Source organism: Cyprinus carpio, chromosome A20, assembly GCF_018340385.1.
Source record: "Cyprinus carpio isolate SPL01 chromosome A20, ASM1834038v1, whole genome shotgun sequence".
NCBI lineage: Eukaryota > Metazoa > Chordata > Actinopteri > Cypriniformes > Cyprinidae > Cyprinus > Cyprinus carpio.
The window spans coordinates 17,992,008-18,009,058 of NC_056591.1; the positions used below are offsets into that span (position 1 = coordinate 17,992,008).

The following is a 17,051-nucleotide window of genomic DNA, read 5'->3' on the forward strand; positions in this document are numbered from 1 at the left end:
TTACCCGCGTTATATTTCATCTGCAGCAACACTGTGAACTTTATTATGATACATTTGGTCATTTTTTTTAAATGCATCATTATGCAAACATATGAGCAGAGTTCTCGGCATGATAGACCCACGACTGACAGATCAATATGCCTCTTCATTTCTCTCCAATATGGTGGGAATTTAAATTAAATGAAATACGGATAATGTTTACTTTGACAAGATGATTGGTTGGGAATTTAATTTAATTGAATTAGGGTAATTATGTAGCTAAGCTAAACAGAGCGTGCGTTAAAAGACGCAGTTATGATGAAGTAGTATGTCCTAAAGCCTGCCTACTATTCTGCTTCATACTCAAAAGTATGTACTTTTTCTTCACAAAAAACAGTACATACTTTTAGGACATAGTATAAGTAGGTGAATTAGAAAGCACAACACTGTTTTCGTGCATGTATCTTTAAATGCATATGAGTTGCTGCTCCCTGCCCCCTTTTCCAGAATAGAGCTGGGCCTTTACAGCTCGTACCTCAAATATTCTGCCAAACAACATCTGTTTGGTTTTGATTATCGTGTATATCGCGCTGAAATCACGCGTTTTAAAGCCATATCAGTTTTAAAATCTTTAGGGTCGTATCTCATTTTAATATGAGACTATGAGTAAGCCATTCGTATGTTGATTATCCAAAAGTGTAAAAACTGTGGCTCTGGTTGCTGCTGTCTACAGTTTCATCAGAGCTGTCTGTTGAGCGTCTCAGCTTGCCTTCTCTTGGCATCCAAACTGTATTTGTTGTCTTGGAGGTCTAGCGATGGTCTCCAAGGCTTCCTGCAGCTCCTTGTCAAGAGTATTTCTTTACTTTCTAGACTTCTAAAGATTTTACATTGGGCATCAAGTAACAACCCAATTCCTGTTACTGTTTTGTTAACTAAAATCTAAAATGTAAAAAAAAAAAAAATCCTTAATTAAAATAAAGCTGAAATAAAATAACATAAAATAAAGCTGAAATAAAATATAAATATAAGAAAATTTTATTAAATTAAAAATTAGAATTGAAATAAAAATAAATAACAATAATGTAAAATTAAATTATAAAATTTAATAAATACTATAACAATATATAGAAAATAATAAAATAACACTTTTCAACAGCAAATCATACAAAATGTCAGCAAAAATCTCCTTAAAAATCGAACTGAAATTTATTAATATTACAACAAACCACATAGGCCAAACAATAAGCAAAATTCATAGGCTGAAAAGAAAAATTAAACAATGAAATACATAAACAACAGCAGAAATGTGATTTTATCATCCAAAAAACATGGAACAACCATATTACTGAGTGACAGATGCATTAATGCCAAAAAATACTGTAAAGTTTGATTGGAATGAATCAGCTGCCTTTGTACAACAACAACTAAGATGTGAAAAGCATTTTCTCCTCCCCCTCAAATTATGTATGATAGTTGCTAGTATTTTATTTATATTCAGTATTGTTTTTATCTCCACTGCCTGTGAAAGACTGACAAGATGATTTTGGGTTGTGAAAACCACTGATCTAAAAGACATTATGTTATCTTCTAGTTGGCAATCCCCTTTATTAAAGTTAAACACATCCCTAAAAACATGCATGGATGCACACACATAAATGCGTGTAACACCCAAAGACAGGAGAACTATGGTTGATTGATGTACAGTATCTTCTGCTCCTAATGCCAAACGATCAGTCAAGCAAAAGTAAAAGTGTGCCATGCTAAACGTTAAGCCACTATAATCACTAAGGTGATTAGCATGCCAACACAAGTACTTTAGCCTCAGACTGTGTGCCTGTTTTTCTGTGACTGGAAAAATTCTACTGTAATGGATGTGCAAAATGCTCATTTGGAGAGCAAAATAATTGAATATGTGGCTGTAAATAGAGAGTCACATCAGGTTACAGTCTGATGAATGGTCTTTTAATCTAATGGCACAGTCATGTGCACAAATTAAGCTAGACACAAGCTAGTTCAGCAAAAGTTATCAGGAATCAAAGGTTGCACACGAAAAGGAAACACAGAGAGAAAGCCATAAAGACAGCTTTCTTAAATTATCGTCACATTCAGCTTGTTACACAAACATCACTGCTGCTAAAAAAAACCCAGCTGCTGCTGCTAAGACATTGCTGACATGTGATACTTTTTTCGTGAGTTATGGCCCTGCAGTTCTTACTGTTTGTTCTTGTTTTCCCATATGACAAAAATACATATTTTTTTTATTTGGCATAAGTATATATAAATATATACATATTTTTCTATCCAAAATATTTTTTAACATTAAAAATACAATAAATATATTAACCAAAATACATTTAAACATTTAATAAAACTTCAAACATATATCTGTAAATATTTCTCTCTCTCTCTCTCTCTCTCTCTCTCTCTTTCTCTCTCTCTCTCTATATATATATATATATATATATATATATATATGTATGTATGTATGTATGTATATATGTATGATGAATTGGAAAAACAGAATATATTTAAAATATATATATATGTTTATATTATGTTTATATTAATGCATATAAACAAAACGGAATATTCATAAATCACATATAATTTTAATGGTCAATTTGATTGTAAATGTTTGCCATTCGCTGATCTATGAAATTCTTACAGATCAGTGGTTGCACTGCAGTACCAACATTCTGCCACTCGCGCAGTATCATAGCAACGGTATTGTAAACAATACTCTCTCATTCATCGCACTGTGTTATATTTCTTGGGCTAGTGCTTATTAACGCAACTGAAAATGCTTCAACCCGAGCCTTTTGCAGGGGAAGAGGCAGACGAACCTGGACCATCTGTTGAGTCTAAAAACCAAGCGGAGAGGATTACATCCCGTCGCCTTCGCATAGCCGCACGAAATGAGACCAAAACACGGTAACGTTAAACATTCCTCTCGAGTAACGTTACATTAGCCGTGTACCTTGTTTCATTAGTTAGCAATAAACGTATACGTGCAATGAAATACTTACAAATTGTGTTTTTTTGCAGTCAAGAGCTTGGCGAAGATTCCCAGGGAAAGGAGGATATTCAAGAAGAAACACGGAAAAGTCAGAAGGAAGTGGAGAAAAGTAAAAGGGTCAGTCCTATGCATTTAAATATATTGTATTCTTTTATATTATAAATTATTAATTATATTATATTATATTATATTATGATAAGAAACATTATACAAGCCAATATTTTAGTTTTGAAATACTGTAGTATTGAATATTGTGCACATAATGTATAAGGTAACGTTAGATCAAGTTTTCAGGACACTTTCCTCTGCTCTTTTTCCAGCACATGGTAAAATTGCAAAGTGATGGTCTAGAGTTGGTGACCAACATTCAGGTAGCTGTAGACGCCAGAGAGTCTGACAGGAGAACAGAGCTAGAGGAGGCATGCCGACTGAGGTACATGCAATTAAAACACTTAGTCACCTTCTGTCACTATAAGTCTTTGAAAATGTACCTCTGTAAAGTTTGTATTCACACAAAAAAATGTGTCATTTGATCCTATAAGAGAGAAAAGCTGGAAAATGAGGCCAAGTCCAGCCAGGAAAAGTTTGAGGAGATCACTCGCAAATGGACAGATGCTAAAATGAAACAGACCCCACTAGATCTAAGAGATGCTATGAACAGCCAGCAACAACTCTGTGAACAGATTTTAGGGGACAAGAATAAACTGATCAGTGAGCTACAACAGGTGAACTTCAGTCTGCAACAAATGCATGCTAAAACATATAGACAAGAGTAATTAGGAGCTTTTTTTTTTTGCATAGGAGCTAAAGGCCAGTGATGATCACTATGTGAAGGACCTGAAAAGACAGGCTAAAGACATAGACCTGCTTATTGAGAGAATGGAAGAACAGATCTCAAGTCTGAAAAAGTCATACCGAGAGGACCTGCAGCAGATTGAGGTGTTGTATTGCCCCCTGCAGGCTGGAGTCCAACTACAAATTATCATTCCACCCTCATAATATTGTTTTGATATGTTTGGTTTAATAAGGAATGAACAATTACACTATATATAATGTCATATCTATGAATGCACACTATTTTCTGTTATATACCATTTATTCTCTGTGGACATTAAAGAACTCATTTGATGAGGAGAGGAGAACATTGCTAACCAAACACAGGAAGAAATGGGGGCATCAGATGAAAGAACAAAGCGAGAAAGAGGTACAATACTTAAAAAAGTGACACACACATGGATTAAGATACACAATGGATTGAAACCAACTGTGAATACCTTTGACTGAAGCCACTTTGACAAAAGATGCATCTTTTTCTGCAGCTGAGGAACATGATGCAGGGTTTAAGTCTCCTGGAGGAGCATGAGGACTTGCTGCAGAAGCTGAGGGTTTGGAAAGCTGAAGAATACAACACAGACAAAATCAGAATGGATACAGAAGTACAGGTGAATTTGATATGGTATTAATTAACTGCATGTACTGCTTACATGTAACTATATGCTAGAGACGGTAATGCTTTAGATATAAAATAAACATCTGCCTTTGTGTCTGTCTGTGTGTGAAATTTAAGAAAGAAGTTACAAGAGGTGAAGTTCAACTGCCATCTGAATGAAGAAAAACTTGATTACAAATATGAGGTGCTAAAGAAAAGAGAGGAAGAGAATGCAATCTTAAAATCCCATTTGAAGAGGAAAATTATAAGGTATCATAACTTTTACAGCATAATCTTGGTACACTACTGTTAAAAGTTTGATGTCAGGCAGACATTAATACTAATCTTAGTAAAGATATTCTACTTCTTATCTGTCTTTTTTTAGTTTTAAGTCATTTTAATGCATTACATTCTCAATCAATAATTTTAATGCAGCAAGAGTCACTGCCTTTCAGCTGATATAGTTATCATTAGAGTTATCATTTTTGGTGTGAAAGGACGTTTAGTCTAGTAATCTCACCCCAGTGCAGGAAAACAGTCATGAATACTGGTGAGTTTAAATTCAGAACTGACCTGAATTTCTTTCAGAATGCAAGATGTTCTCAACAACCTAAAGTCTAAATGCGCCAGTCAGGAGAAGCAGTTGAAAACAGAGGAACAATCACTGAGAAATGACTACACACGCATCAAACAACAGTACATAGACATGCAGAAGAAAGCAAGGTGAGTGCACTTACTTACCTCATGACTTCAAGGCATTCAGACAGTACCTGGACAAACCTTGTTTTTGTGTTTTTCGACAGACACTTTGCAGCACTCGATGCCGAGCGTTTTGAGAAGTTATGGTTGATAAATGAAGATGAGGTAAAGGCCCTGGCACACAGAGTGCTGGAGACAGACAGAATCATTCACGAGCAGCAGCTGGGTCTGGCTTGGGTGTCTCCTCCGCTCCCCTTCATGGAGCGCTCCGGCCCGATCGAACATAAGACCCTCAGGACGGCCTCACAGGCAGCTGCAGATACCCTGCATGAAGAAACAAGAGGAGATTTAGTGGAGGAATCTGAGGGTCTGGGCGACACTGCTAGTGGAGTGAACAGGAGAACAGTGAAGAGAATTCTGGAGCTTCTGTGTGACGAACTGGTGAGTGTGTGATTGTGGGTGTGTGATTCAACAGTTAGGGATACTTTTGTCCGATTGAAATAATGAAAAATGAAACTTCTTGAAATTATGCTTCAATTATGTTAATATGTGACGTGACATACAGCCAAGTATGGTGACCCATACCCAGAATTCATGCTCTGCATTTAACCCATCCAAAGTGCACACACACACACACAGCAGTGAACACACACAGCAGTGAACACACACCTGGAGCAGTGGGCAGCCATTTATGCTGCGGTGCCCGGGGAGCAGTTTGGTGTTTGGTGCCTTGCTGAAGGGCACTTCAGTCGTGGTATTGCTGGCCCGAGACTCGAACCCACAACCTTAGGGTTAGGAGTCAAACTCTACTGCTATTACATACAAAGTATCTTATTATGGTCTTTGTTCCAAACCTGTATGACTTTCTTCTATGGAACACAAAAGAAGATATTTTATATTGTGTTTAAACACTATTTTGTGCATATTATGAAACTAGTCAGTGAGGTCCAATGTTGTTTTAGATGCAAATGTAAATGAAGTCTTGAAAAACTGAACAAAATTAAGTTTATGCTTAAAACAATAACAAATATCTGTAAATGGCGAATGAAAACTTGTTTTCCCTTTCAATTAACAATTTCTTCTTGATTTAATCATGAACTCACTTCATTTAAAAACTTATCTTATGTTATAAATGTACTTCTACACAAAGACAATTTTAAATTTTTAAGTAAATGTGTCCGTTTTTTTGCAGTGTGATCAGAAGGTACAGTAAAACTTATTTCCAGTTATTTCCAGTGGTTGGGAGCAGAGGTAGTCAAGACTTTCAAGACTTAAACAGTAATGGAGAGTGGTTGGAAGTTGTATTTTCAACTAATGCAACTCATTGTGTGCATTTCCATTATGAGAACATATTGGCATTTTGCATTCCCTTCAATTTATTCCTAAGATTTTCTTTACTTTGTCTTAAGTCGTTTCCCCCTCATAAAACCTGCAGAAAACATGTAAATAGTTTAAAGCAATTGTATTTCTTTTCAAAATCAGAAGCAAAAATCTGTCTCTGTTTGTCTCTTTCTCTCAGGGTTTTCTTGTAGAGAGTAAACTGCTGAAGCTGGTGTCTCATCTGGAGAAGAATGATGAGTCCCTTATAAAGCTAGATGCCATTTTCTCAGTAAGTACAATTAGACCTGTGGTTCTCAACTAGGGGGCCTCTGCAAACTTTCAGGGGAGCCCCCAATAAATCTTTCAGTTATTTAAATTTAGTTGTGTTGACATAATTAAAATGCTAAAGAAACACTAAAATAAAGTTTTTCAGTTTATTTTTTATTTCAGCAGAAGTATCAGAGGGACATATTATAGCAGGGCCTTCAAATATTATCTTGTACAAAGGGGAGCCATGGAGTCAAAAGGTTTGAGAACCACTAAAAACGAAAAAGACTGATGTCTAATTTGATTTCTTCTTTCTTTAATGCACACAGGCAATAGGGATTGAGAGTGAGAAGGATGTGTATACAATGGCTGAGTTCTTAATGAACTACAGACAACATGGCCGAGAGCAGAGGGAACTGATGGAGGTAAAAGTGGATCCCATCACAGCTCAACCTCTCACTATGCCACTCTTGAAACAAAACTAAATATGTTGCGTTTCTCTTTTGTGTTCTTGTTAGGAAGAGGAGACAACCAACAACTCTGACTTCATTCATCATAATGACCTACTAGTGGCTCTGAAAGAATTTACTGCTCAGTACTGCAGACCCCAGTCAGTGCGCTTGCATTTCAAACCAATAAGTTTCTGCTGTCACACATATTCCTTAAAATCAACTATTTGTTATTATGTCCAGTGGTGTTCAGGCCTCACAGAAGAGCAGTGTTTTGGGGTTGATTATGAGAGATGACTCAGAAGATGCAGCACACTGGGAAAGCATTGCTAATGTCATCCCAGAGTCCAAACTCAGGCTCTGGAGTGCTCTAGATACAGCAATCAACAAGTACCAGTAAGTATACATTTTTGTAGTCAATAATTATACCATACTGCGCCCAAATTAAAACCTTGATTTAGACTTAGAGAAATGAACCTGTATTATTAACAATGATGTTTTATCCTTAGTACTGTACTGACTGAAAGGGCTGAGCTTCTGGTGGAAACACAGAATGTACAACAACAGAATACTGAGCTCAGACAGCTGCTGCATCTTTATACAACCTCCAAGGTGACTGTATGAGTGTGTCACGTGATGTTAAGGTTCTGTTTTGCTGTTATTCTCAAATCATCTAACTTTACTTCTCCTGATAGGCCAGTGCTGAGCCGGAGATGCAGCCCACCAGGATGAGGCAATTCCCCATGTGATATACTTCAGAAAAATAAAACAATTAAATCTGTATTTGTAATCTATGTGTTGAAAAATATGCATTTCAACACTACAACTGAAATGTCAAGCTCAAGTTAAATTATGGGGATAGAAATAAACCATTTTCAAAACAAGAATCTGAATAATTTTTAAAATTAATTGCTAAGCATGTAAGCAGTGCATGGGTTGCAAAAATGTCTGCCAGTTTTATCAAGTGACACTGCACTACAGTTTTCAGTTTTCAACACTAGATGGGGATATTTCAGCGTTAAATGGAAACGTATGGTTGTAATAATTAATTGTAATGGGGGAAATGCAAAGTCTCCAGACGTTTTTTTGTTTGTTTGTTTGTTTGTTTTGTTTTGTTTTTTGACTTGGTCTTCAAAAGATGCGAGTGCAACGGTCAAAGACGTCAGTTTAGCGCATATTTACACAGGAGAACTAATGGAAAGCAGCGGAGTGGAATGAAGAACACGCTTTCTGAAACTTTCTTTATAGACTGCAGTCCTAACATAAGTTTTTTCTCAACTGATCCTTTATATTTGAACATGTCTCCAGACCATTTGTGTGTGTGTGTGTGTGTGTGTGTGTGTGTGTGTGTGTGTGTGTGTGTGTGTGTGTGTGTGTGTGTGTAAACAAGTAAACAGTAAAACCACAGTAGCAAAAACTCAGACAAAAGGCTGTGAATATCGGTGGTGTCAAGCACATTCTCTACGGGGACGTAGAGAAACATAACATTTATCTAATTAAAATAATATAAAAACTGTACGCGTGTAAAAAAAAAAAAGTTTAAGAAAGTCTAAGAATCATGAGATGTAGCCTAAGTGAATATTTTAAATGCACCCCTAAATATATCCACGATAAGAGAGTATATGTTTTATGACTGAATGAGTTGCATCCTGTTCCTGGTCCTTCAGTCCGAAAGTATAAAATATGGCTCTCCACCCCTCCCATCACGCCTGCTCCATCCCTACAAAATAAGAGAGTATATGTTTTACACACACACACACACACACACACACACACAACACACCTTAGTTCTGCTCCTGTCACCCGTCTTTGCATGTTGCGCTCTTTCGGATTTATTCTGCTCTACAAACGGACATCATGCAGCTGAAGTCAGAAGCTTTTTAAGACTTTCTTCACAGGTTTTGATCCAAACATATGTAAGTTTTTTTTTTGTTGTATCACAATTGACCATTACATTAGAACATTAGTGCAGCCCTCCACATTATTAATGCGACCAGGACTTAATGTTTTAAATATATTTGAATAATGTATTGAATCCTTAGGTAAAATTGATTTTTCAATATTTTAATAAAACATATTTCATCTTAAAGTAAGCAAAACGAGTTTTGTCCTCTTTCTTGCTAATGTACAAAGAGAAAAAGGGAAACCGGGACTAGCTTATAGTTGTCACATTGGGAAGTTGTCCAGGGCTGTATCTCATTAATTAATCCTTGTAGTGGTTTGTATGTTGGTGTCAAAATCAAAACCCTCTTTAATTGAATATTTTATATATATAAAAATGTTAATATCGTGTCTGTATAATCTGCTCTCGGGAAAAAGTAGGCTATTTTCACATAGGAATGTTATAAATTTATACAACATATTACTTAAAATATTTTTGTCCAAACAGTATAATATAAAGGCTCCTGTAACATTTGTGTTGCAGCAGAATTTACAATAGCAGTTTTCATTGTGTGAACATAGCCCCATTTTGCCCTTCTGGTGGCAAATGTTGTCATAAAAGTTCAGGATGTGTTCAAGGAACATCTTTTTTCGGGGAAAAAGATGGAAGCAGACTTTCAAAAAAAAAAAAATAAATAAATAAACAGTGAAAATATGTGGCAGTTTCTAGCCCCGGTCTCTCATCTAGCTACTATGGACATGTTGCGTTTTATAGTATATGGTCCTTTACTTTAAAAATGATTCTTATTTTGTTTTTGTGTAAAACTCTGGATTGTATCAGCTGACATGTGGGAGTTCCCGAGGACTCGTTACGCAGACTATAACGGCTCAGAGGCGAGTGATGAGACGGAGATTGCCGTGAATATCGGTGGTGTCAAGCACATTCTCTACGGGGACGTGCTGAACCGATATCCCGAGACGCGTCTGGCGGAACTGGTGAACCGAGCCACGTATTCCACACAAGCAAATCTCTGCGCGCTCTGTGATGACTATGACGACTCAAAGCAAGAGTTTTACTTCGACAGAGACCCAGAGGCCTTCAAATGCATCCTAGAGCTGTATTACTACGGAGAGATTCATATGAAGCGAGGAAGCTGTCCCATGTGCTTCATGAGAGAGATGGACTATTGGGGGATCGACGCGGAGTATCTGGACGAATGCTGTATAAATAGTTTAAATGAGGTGCAAACCGAGCTGGCGGAAATAGCAGAGAAGGTCAAGGCCATCCTGGACGACCTGGAGGATGATGCATCGGTCACTAGAGGTCAGAGGTGCCAAGCGTTCCTGTGGAAGCTCATGGAGAAACCCGAGTCATCTTTAGCCGCGCGCGTAATCGCAGTAGTGTCGTTCGCGTTCATCCTGCTCTCCTCTGTAGTCATGTGCGTGGGCACCATCCCGGAGCTCCAAGTGGAAGATGCCGAGGGTAACCTCGTGGAACACCCGACCCTTGAGTCCATCGAGACAGCTTGTATCATCTGGTTCACAGTGGAATACGTTTTGCGTTTCATGTCCTCTTCGAACCAGTTGCGCTTTGTGTTTTCCTTCATGAATATAATAGACTTTCTAGCCATCATGCCTTTTTACGTATTGCTGATTCTAACGCATTTGGGCACTGCCGTGATGGAGCTCGCTAACGTCCAGCAGGCAGTGCAAGCGTTGCGCATCATGCGCATTGCACGCATCTTCAAACTCGCGCGCCACTCGTCAGGTCTGCAAACTCTTACATTCGCGCTCAAAATCAGCTTGAAAGAGCTAGGTCTGCTGTTCATGTACATGAGCGTGGGGATTTTCCTGTTCTCCGCCCTGGGGTACACATTGGAGCAGAGCCACCCTGAGACCATGTTCACCAGTATCCCACAGTCCTTCTGGTGGGCTGTCATTACAATGACCACTGTGGGTTATGGGGATATCTATCCTAAAACAACGCTGGGCAGGTGCAACGCCGCTGTCAGTTTTCTGTGTGGCGTAATAGCTATCGCGTTGCCAATCCACCCGATTATTAACAACTTCGTCATTGTTTACAGTAAGCAGCGTGTGCTTGAAACCGCTGCCAAGCATGAGATCGAACTCATGGCGTTACGCGCGGAGGAAGAGCAGGAGTGTCTGAAGGCTGAAAGAACGGCTTCGGCTGGCACCAGGTCCGTTTGGGAGAGCACTGCTCAGAGCGCGTCACAGAGTGACAAATATATCCCGGTACTTGGTGATACAGCAAATGTGTCCAAAGGCCAACCTGTCCATAACTGCAAGAACAACTATAACTAGAGAGTGATTTGCACTTGTCCTTTGTCAATACTTCAGAACAGCGGTCTCCAACCCTGCTCCTGGAGAGCTACCGTCCTACAGATTTCAGCTCCAACCCCAATCAAACACACCTGAACTAGCTAATCAAGGTGTTCAGGGCTACTTGATAATTACAGACAGGTGTGTTGGAGCAGGGTTGGAACTAAAGTCTGCAGGACGGCAGCTCTCCAGGAGCAGGGATGGAGAATAATAAACTAATTCGGAAACAGAACTAATCAATATGAACAGTACACTGTGATTATTACAGCCTGGAAAACGACTGAACTCGATCAATAATCCTATCTATCTATCCATCTATCCATCTATCTATCTATCTATCTATCTATCCATCTATCTATCTATCTATCTATCTATCTATCTATCTATCTATCTATCTATCTATCTAATGTTTAAATATGTAGTTGATGTATAACCCTCTGCTCAACAGTCAATAAACTGTTTCATGTCAGTAATCAAAACTTGAAGATTTTAAAAACAAAATCTCTCTTGTTTTAATCACCTATAGCTATAATTGTATACACCCCAAGTCTCTTTTCAGAAAAATAATTAAATAAAGTGGGTTACTAAAGATCAGTGCAACTCAGAACAACAATTTATCAAGGAACATTAAAGTAAAACAATAGAGAAGTAAATTTAAAAGGGTTGATCATAATTGTAAGTAAAATGTATTAAAAACAAAATCATTTGAAATCAATCATTTCAATTTTACACATCAGAGGCTTCAAGAGTCATTGTCTCTGAAGACATTTTACAGTAATTAGAATATCTGACTGGTCTCTTAACTGAACAAGCCTGAAGGAAGAAAAATCACTTGACTTTATAATGGATTTAGAGTACTCTCAATCACAACCTAATTTGAATAAATATTTGTAACATCATATATTTTTCAATGATCTTCAAAATAAAGTGACTGTCTGTTTTACTTTTCTTTCCACATTAAACATTTCTCCTCTCTCCTTTCTGTAGCCATTTGGGATTAAACAGCAACTGATTGTGTAATATATTATTATTACTACTATTTAGACTGAGCAATAGCAGTAGTTCAAAACTGTAAAAAAAAAATGTGTTTTTGCTATGGTGACTGAATGTGCATGCTATGATATGCCAGTTGATGTTTAAAACCTTGTAGCAATTACAATATGGTGCTTCAGATACATCAGATTATTTAAACAATTCTCTCTGATCTTGTACTTTACATGTAGACATCTATGAATTTACCTGTACTATTTCTCTCCCTAGGTTTTTTTATTTTTTTATGTCACCTGCCCATTAAATAACAGTGTGAACCACCATCCCCCTCTGTGGGAGTTTGAATGATGTGTCACTAGAGGGTTTGAATTTTGCTGCAGTGCTTTGAACGTCTCTGGTGTGAGACATTCATTTGTTGGCTCCTGAAAGACGTGGGTGGACATGCATGTGGGTGTGTTTGTGCGTGGGTGTGGGTGTTGGTGTTATTCATACTCTCTGAGTAAATTAATGCATTGAATTTATTTGTGCCCACATGAAAAGGTTGTTGTGTTTTTATGTGTATGACTACTGATGGCTGGACACTGAGATATGGCTTAGATCAGGAATGTGGGTGGACAAAAGAGCAGCCAGTGCTAATAGCCAGTAATCACTGACCCCACCAGCACAGCTAAATCAGCATCACACAACACAGTATGGCTAAAATAGGGAATACAGGCCATCAGTGTCTACAACATAAATAACAGCAAAATGCACCTCTATAACTCTCACACCATCATGTTGTTGTCCAGCTAAGAGAGAAGCACATGCTTCATGCAGCTGACGGTGTCCAAAATCTGAATTGCACATGGATCAGTATTGAGTTACACACACTACATTGTAACCAGAGAACATAGTCTGCCCCCCTTCACATCAGACACATTTCTGAATCTCAAAGCCTACTGCTTTTCAGCTTCTAAATATAAGTTTCCCCTCCAGGAGTTCTACGAGGTAAAATCAGCCATTGCACACAAGCTGCTACGTTGCCAGTTTCTTACATATTGTCTGTTTTTCAGAGGTCACTGTGCTTGACCTTTCAAAAGTTTGTGGGAGTACAAGCATTACATTTCAAGAGACAAACAGGTGTGAGCTAATCATTTTCCATAGTTTATGTGAAACCGTGTGCTGAGGTGGATAGAATGTGAATGACTGGAATCTAATGAAAATAAATGTGACTGTTTGAATTCGCAGATTCATGTACAGTAAAAATACCAATAGACAAAAGCAACTGTTGTGATTTAAATGAATGACAGGACGAAAGAGATCTTCCTTCACATCTAGAGTAATTTTCAGAGGAGAAAATGGAGAAAAAGCACATTTGCATAACTGATACTTGAAAGTACTGTAGAAGTTCCCCTTTTTCTTTTAAGAATAAAGCTATTTCTTCACAAAAGGAACTTACATAAGTGCTCACCACACTTCAGTACTGTGGTTAATCTAGAGAAGAATAATTACAGTGATCAAAACTGACCTTTACTGATGGTGGAAGATAAGGAAAGAAAATGAGAGAAAAGTCTGAAAAGCAAAAAATAATAGGCCTATTCACCTTTTATGGGTTTAATCTTTTTAAATCAGGGGCTTTCAAAATAGGGGGACTGAGGGGCCAGAAAAGAGTGCTATGAGGTCAGCAGAAATCTGAGAGAAACGAAAAAGGCTTTTACATAGAGTGCAGTCAAAGTTAACATATTACCTGTTTATTGTAAAAAGTGCTATAGGAATAAATCTGAATTGAAATGAAAATGTTTCTGTTCAGGATTATATATCTAACACTAAAAATTGATATAAAAAAGATAAACTCTCAAATTAAAATATTTTTTCAAACAATATTTTAATGTGCTTTGGCCTTAGCAAAGTGAAATAAACACTTAAAACATTCAGACCAGCGTGGATTTAGCAAATAGCAACCTCTGACTGAAATCAATGAAAAAAATGAGTTATGTTGAGATAATTAAGTGCAGGTTATTGGGAAGATGGCCGGGCGCCACAACCACATTAAAAACACACGGTACTCAACTATGCTGCTATGCCACCCTGTTTGCTAAATGAGGATAAAAATGTGAGCATGAAGGAGAATATAAATAAACTGGATGGTAAAACACTTAACTTTCTGTTGACAGATGGCATCAGGTCATATATAAATGATGCCGCTAAAGTTATTTGTGCAGTGTTTAGCAGTCAATATCTCCTCGGTGCATGAAAAAGGCACGTGGCTCTCAGGCAGCCATTCCTCACCACCTCATGTCATCTCAGCTGCTGTGAGGAATCTCTATCTGGTAGGACTCACTCGACATTACAGGAAGTGACAGTCACACTATAGTTTACTCACAACAGCAAGGTCATTCTTACAACGGCACAGACAAGCTGAGATTGAAAAGCCTAGTAAATCCCTGCTCTTAAATCTTATGGAGGCACACTCTTCTCGCCCTTCAGTCAAGCAAGACCCCACAAAAGACATGATTTTATTGAAGATATATTTCACACTGTGCTTAAATCATCAGCAGACACCTAATTAAGGAAATTGGCCATGAGTGGCAGAGCAAGCCGGGTCTAGAGCAGGGCAGGTCCATTACTCTGTATAATTAATTACTGTTACAAGGCAGACTTATGATCATATTTCTCTCAGGATATGGGCAATATTCTGAGCAAAATGTTTTTGGCAAAGAGTTCTTAAAGAGTTAGTATGACCTTTTTAAAGCTTATTGACTAATAGATCAGTGTTTCAGACAGTGTTTCCTTTTTTTTCGTCCACATACAGCCTTCACTATATATATAATTTGGAGTTTGTAGATTTTTTGTAGATTCATGCATGCAAGCAAATGGAAAGGAATTCATTTTGAACAATTCCATTAGCATTAATGCTTTTAATATCGATTAAGTGGTAGTGTGGAATAGCCTTGAATGAATTTTCATACTTTTCTCCTAAAAGAATACTCAAACTTTTATCATTATCATTATATATTGTCACATCCCACATCTCCTGTCAATTTTAAATGAATGGTTATTGTAAATTGTTTACTGTAACAACTTAACAATGATATATGATCATTGGCCTTAAAACATTGGTTCATTTCAGAGATCTTGAAGGTCACAAAGTAGCTTTGTGAGTCTCTGGGAGCTCTTTAAACCTTCTAAAAGGGTTTATTCTGGCTATGAAAGTGCATGAGATTTGTGGCCTGGAAGACGGCTCAGGTAATAGTCAGTCTCTCAGAGGAATTATAAAAATCATCATGCTGCACTGAACACTGAACCAATCTTCACATCCTTAATGCAATGTAGAAGGTGAAAACAGGGTCAGACACACATCCGTTTGCATTTTTGAAGGTTTAAAAGTGTAAACATTACATTATCATTAACTTATCCTTTCAACTATGTCAGATAAATTAATTATTTTTCTCTGTATTTGTTATGGCTTTCTTAATGGGAACTGCACATGGCCATTCATAATTCACCATGCTATTTTCCTGCTTGAAAAAATACATTTCAATGCTTTTACAGTGATGTCATACCAATAAAAATGCAATATCAATTACAATTTGAAAGCCCCAACATAATGTCTCTCTCTATGGATACTGGGGGGCAGAAGTTGGAACAAGGGCATGATCTGATCATTTCTATCCTCTTTATGCCCTTCATGAAAAAGTTTAATTTTCATAAGTAGCCTTCCCTGGAAATGGCCCTTGTACACAAGAGTTATAAATCTCTGCAAGGCACATTTTACTAAGATACAGTAGGAGGACACACAGCCTACATCAGAGACAGAGAGACAACACAAAAAATTAGAGAGAGAGGTAAAGTAAAATTACAATTTGTAACGCGTTAATAAAAGCAATCACAGACAGAACAGTTATAAAGATAGGTGTACACATTAAAAAATTTTAATGAATTTTTCTGAAACTACATTTCCCTCAGGACATATAGTATGTACCTCTAATTACTTTGATTAGAGTTTAGTGCCCTCTGCTGACCAAAATCAGGTTTTCCTTCTGTAAAAGCACTATTATATTTGGACTGTTAATTTATCAATTCTCAGTATTTTACTGAATTATTTGTCCAAAAATATTTGTAAACAGAGAAGATTTTCACATTTAAGTAATTCACTTGAGCATGAAAATATTCATATGGACATGCATGCACAAACTTATTTAATAACATGACATTTCTACTTCATGATGAAACATTTACTTTAAAGGTCTATATGAAAATTGATGGAGTAGTAGAAAATATATTTTTTCCTTAATGTTTTCCAAGTACAGTACAAACCATGAAATAAGAATTTCATATCAGAGACAAAAAGTATAGTAAACTCCTAAAAGTATAGTAAATATTACGTTATCATTTTGCAAAGTACATTTTTACATTCCAGTTTATAAAGTATTCAGACGTTTCAAAAACATCTGTGAAAGCATGTTTTAAAATATGTATTTTATTATTTTATTATATGATTTATTATATGATCCCAAGCTCTGCGGCAGCAATTTCAGTGATGTTTCTACACTTCATGTGTTCAGGTGTTTGTCAAGTGATTTTATCATGATGAAAAGTTTTTTTCATTCATATGCAGCCAATGCCATAGATATGCCAAACTAGAGCTGCAGGGCCATGGATTACCATACAACACAGCATACAAACATCCATCCAATATACC

The 17,051-nt window shown here is 37.1% G+C and overlaps 2 protein-coding genes across 2 annotated transcripts; both read left to right on the forward strand.

Annotated features, from left to right (window-relative positions):
• The first annotated feature begins 2,679 nt into the window (after positions 1-2,679).
• LOC109059054 (dynein regulatory complex protein 1) lies at positions 2,680-8,043 on the forward strand. Its single transcript, XM_042777913.1, has 16 exons — positions 2,680-2,910; positions 3,025-3,112; positions 3,316-3,428; positions 3,537-3,720; positions 3,797-3,934; positions 4,113-4,199; positions 4,315-4,437; positions 4,555-4,694; positions 5,013-5,147; positions 5,228-5,564; positions 6,643-6,732; positions 7,040-7,135; positions 7,229-7,320; positions 7,403-7,555; positions 7,669-7,771; positions 7,855-8,043. Exons 1-16 carry the CDS (start codon positions 2,780-2,782, stop codon positions 7,906-7,908), a joined length of 2,064 nt encoding a protein of 687 aa, XP_042633847.1. The 5' UTR covers positions 2,680-2,779; the 3' UTR covers positions 7,909-8,043.
• An 884-nt stretch (positions 8,044-8,927) lies between these two features.
• Positions 8,928-11,497, forward strand: LOC109059052 (potassium voltage-gated channel subfamily F member 1-like). The gene is made up of 2 exons (XM_019076254.2): positions 8,928-9,075; positions 9,882-11,497. Exon 2 carries the CDS (start codon positions 9,887-9,889, stop codon positions 11,360-11,362), a length of 1,476 nt encoding a protein of 491 aa, XP_018931799.2. The 5' UTR covers positions 8,928-9,075; positions 9,882-9,886; the 3' UTR covers positions 11,363-11,497.
• The last annotated feature ends 5,554 nt before the right edge of the window (positions 11,498-17,051 follow it).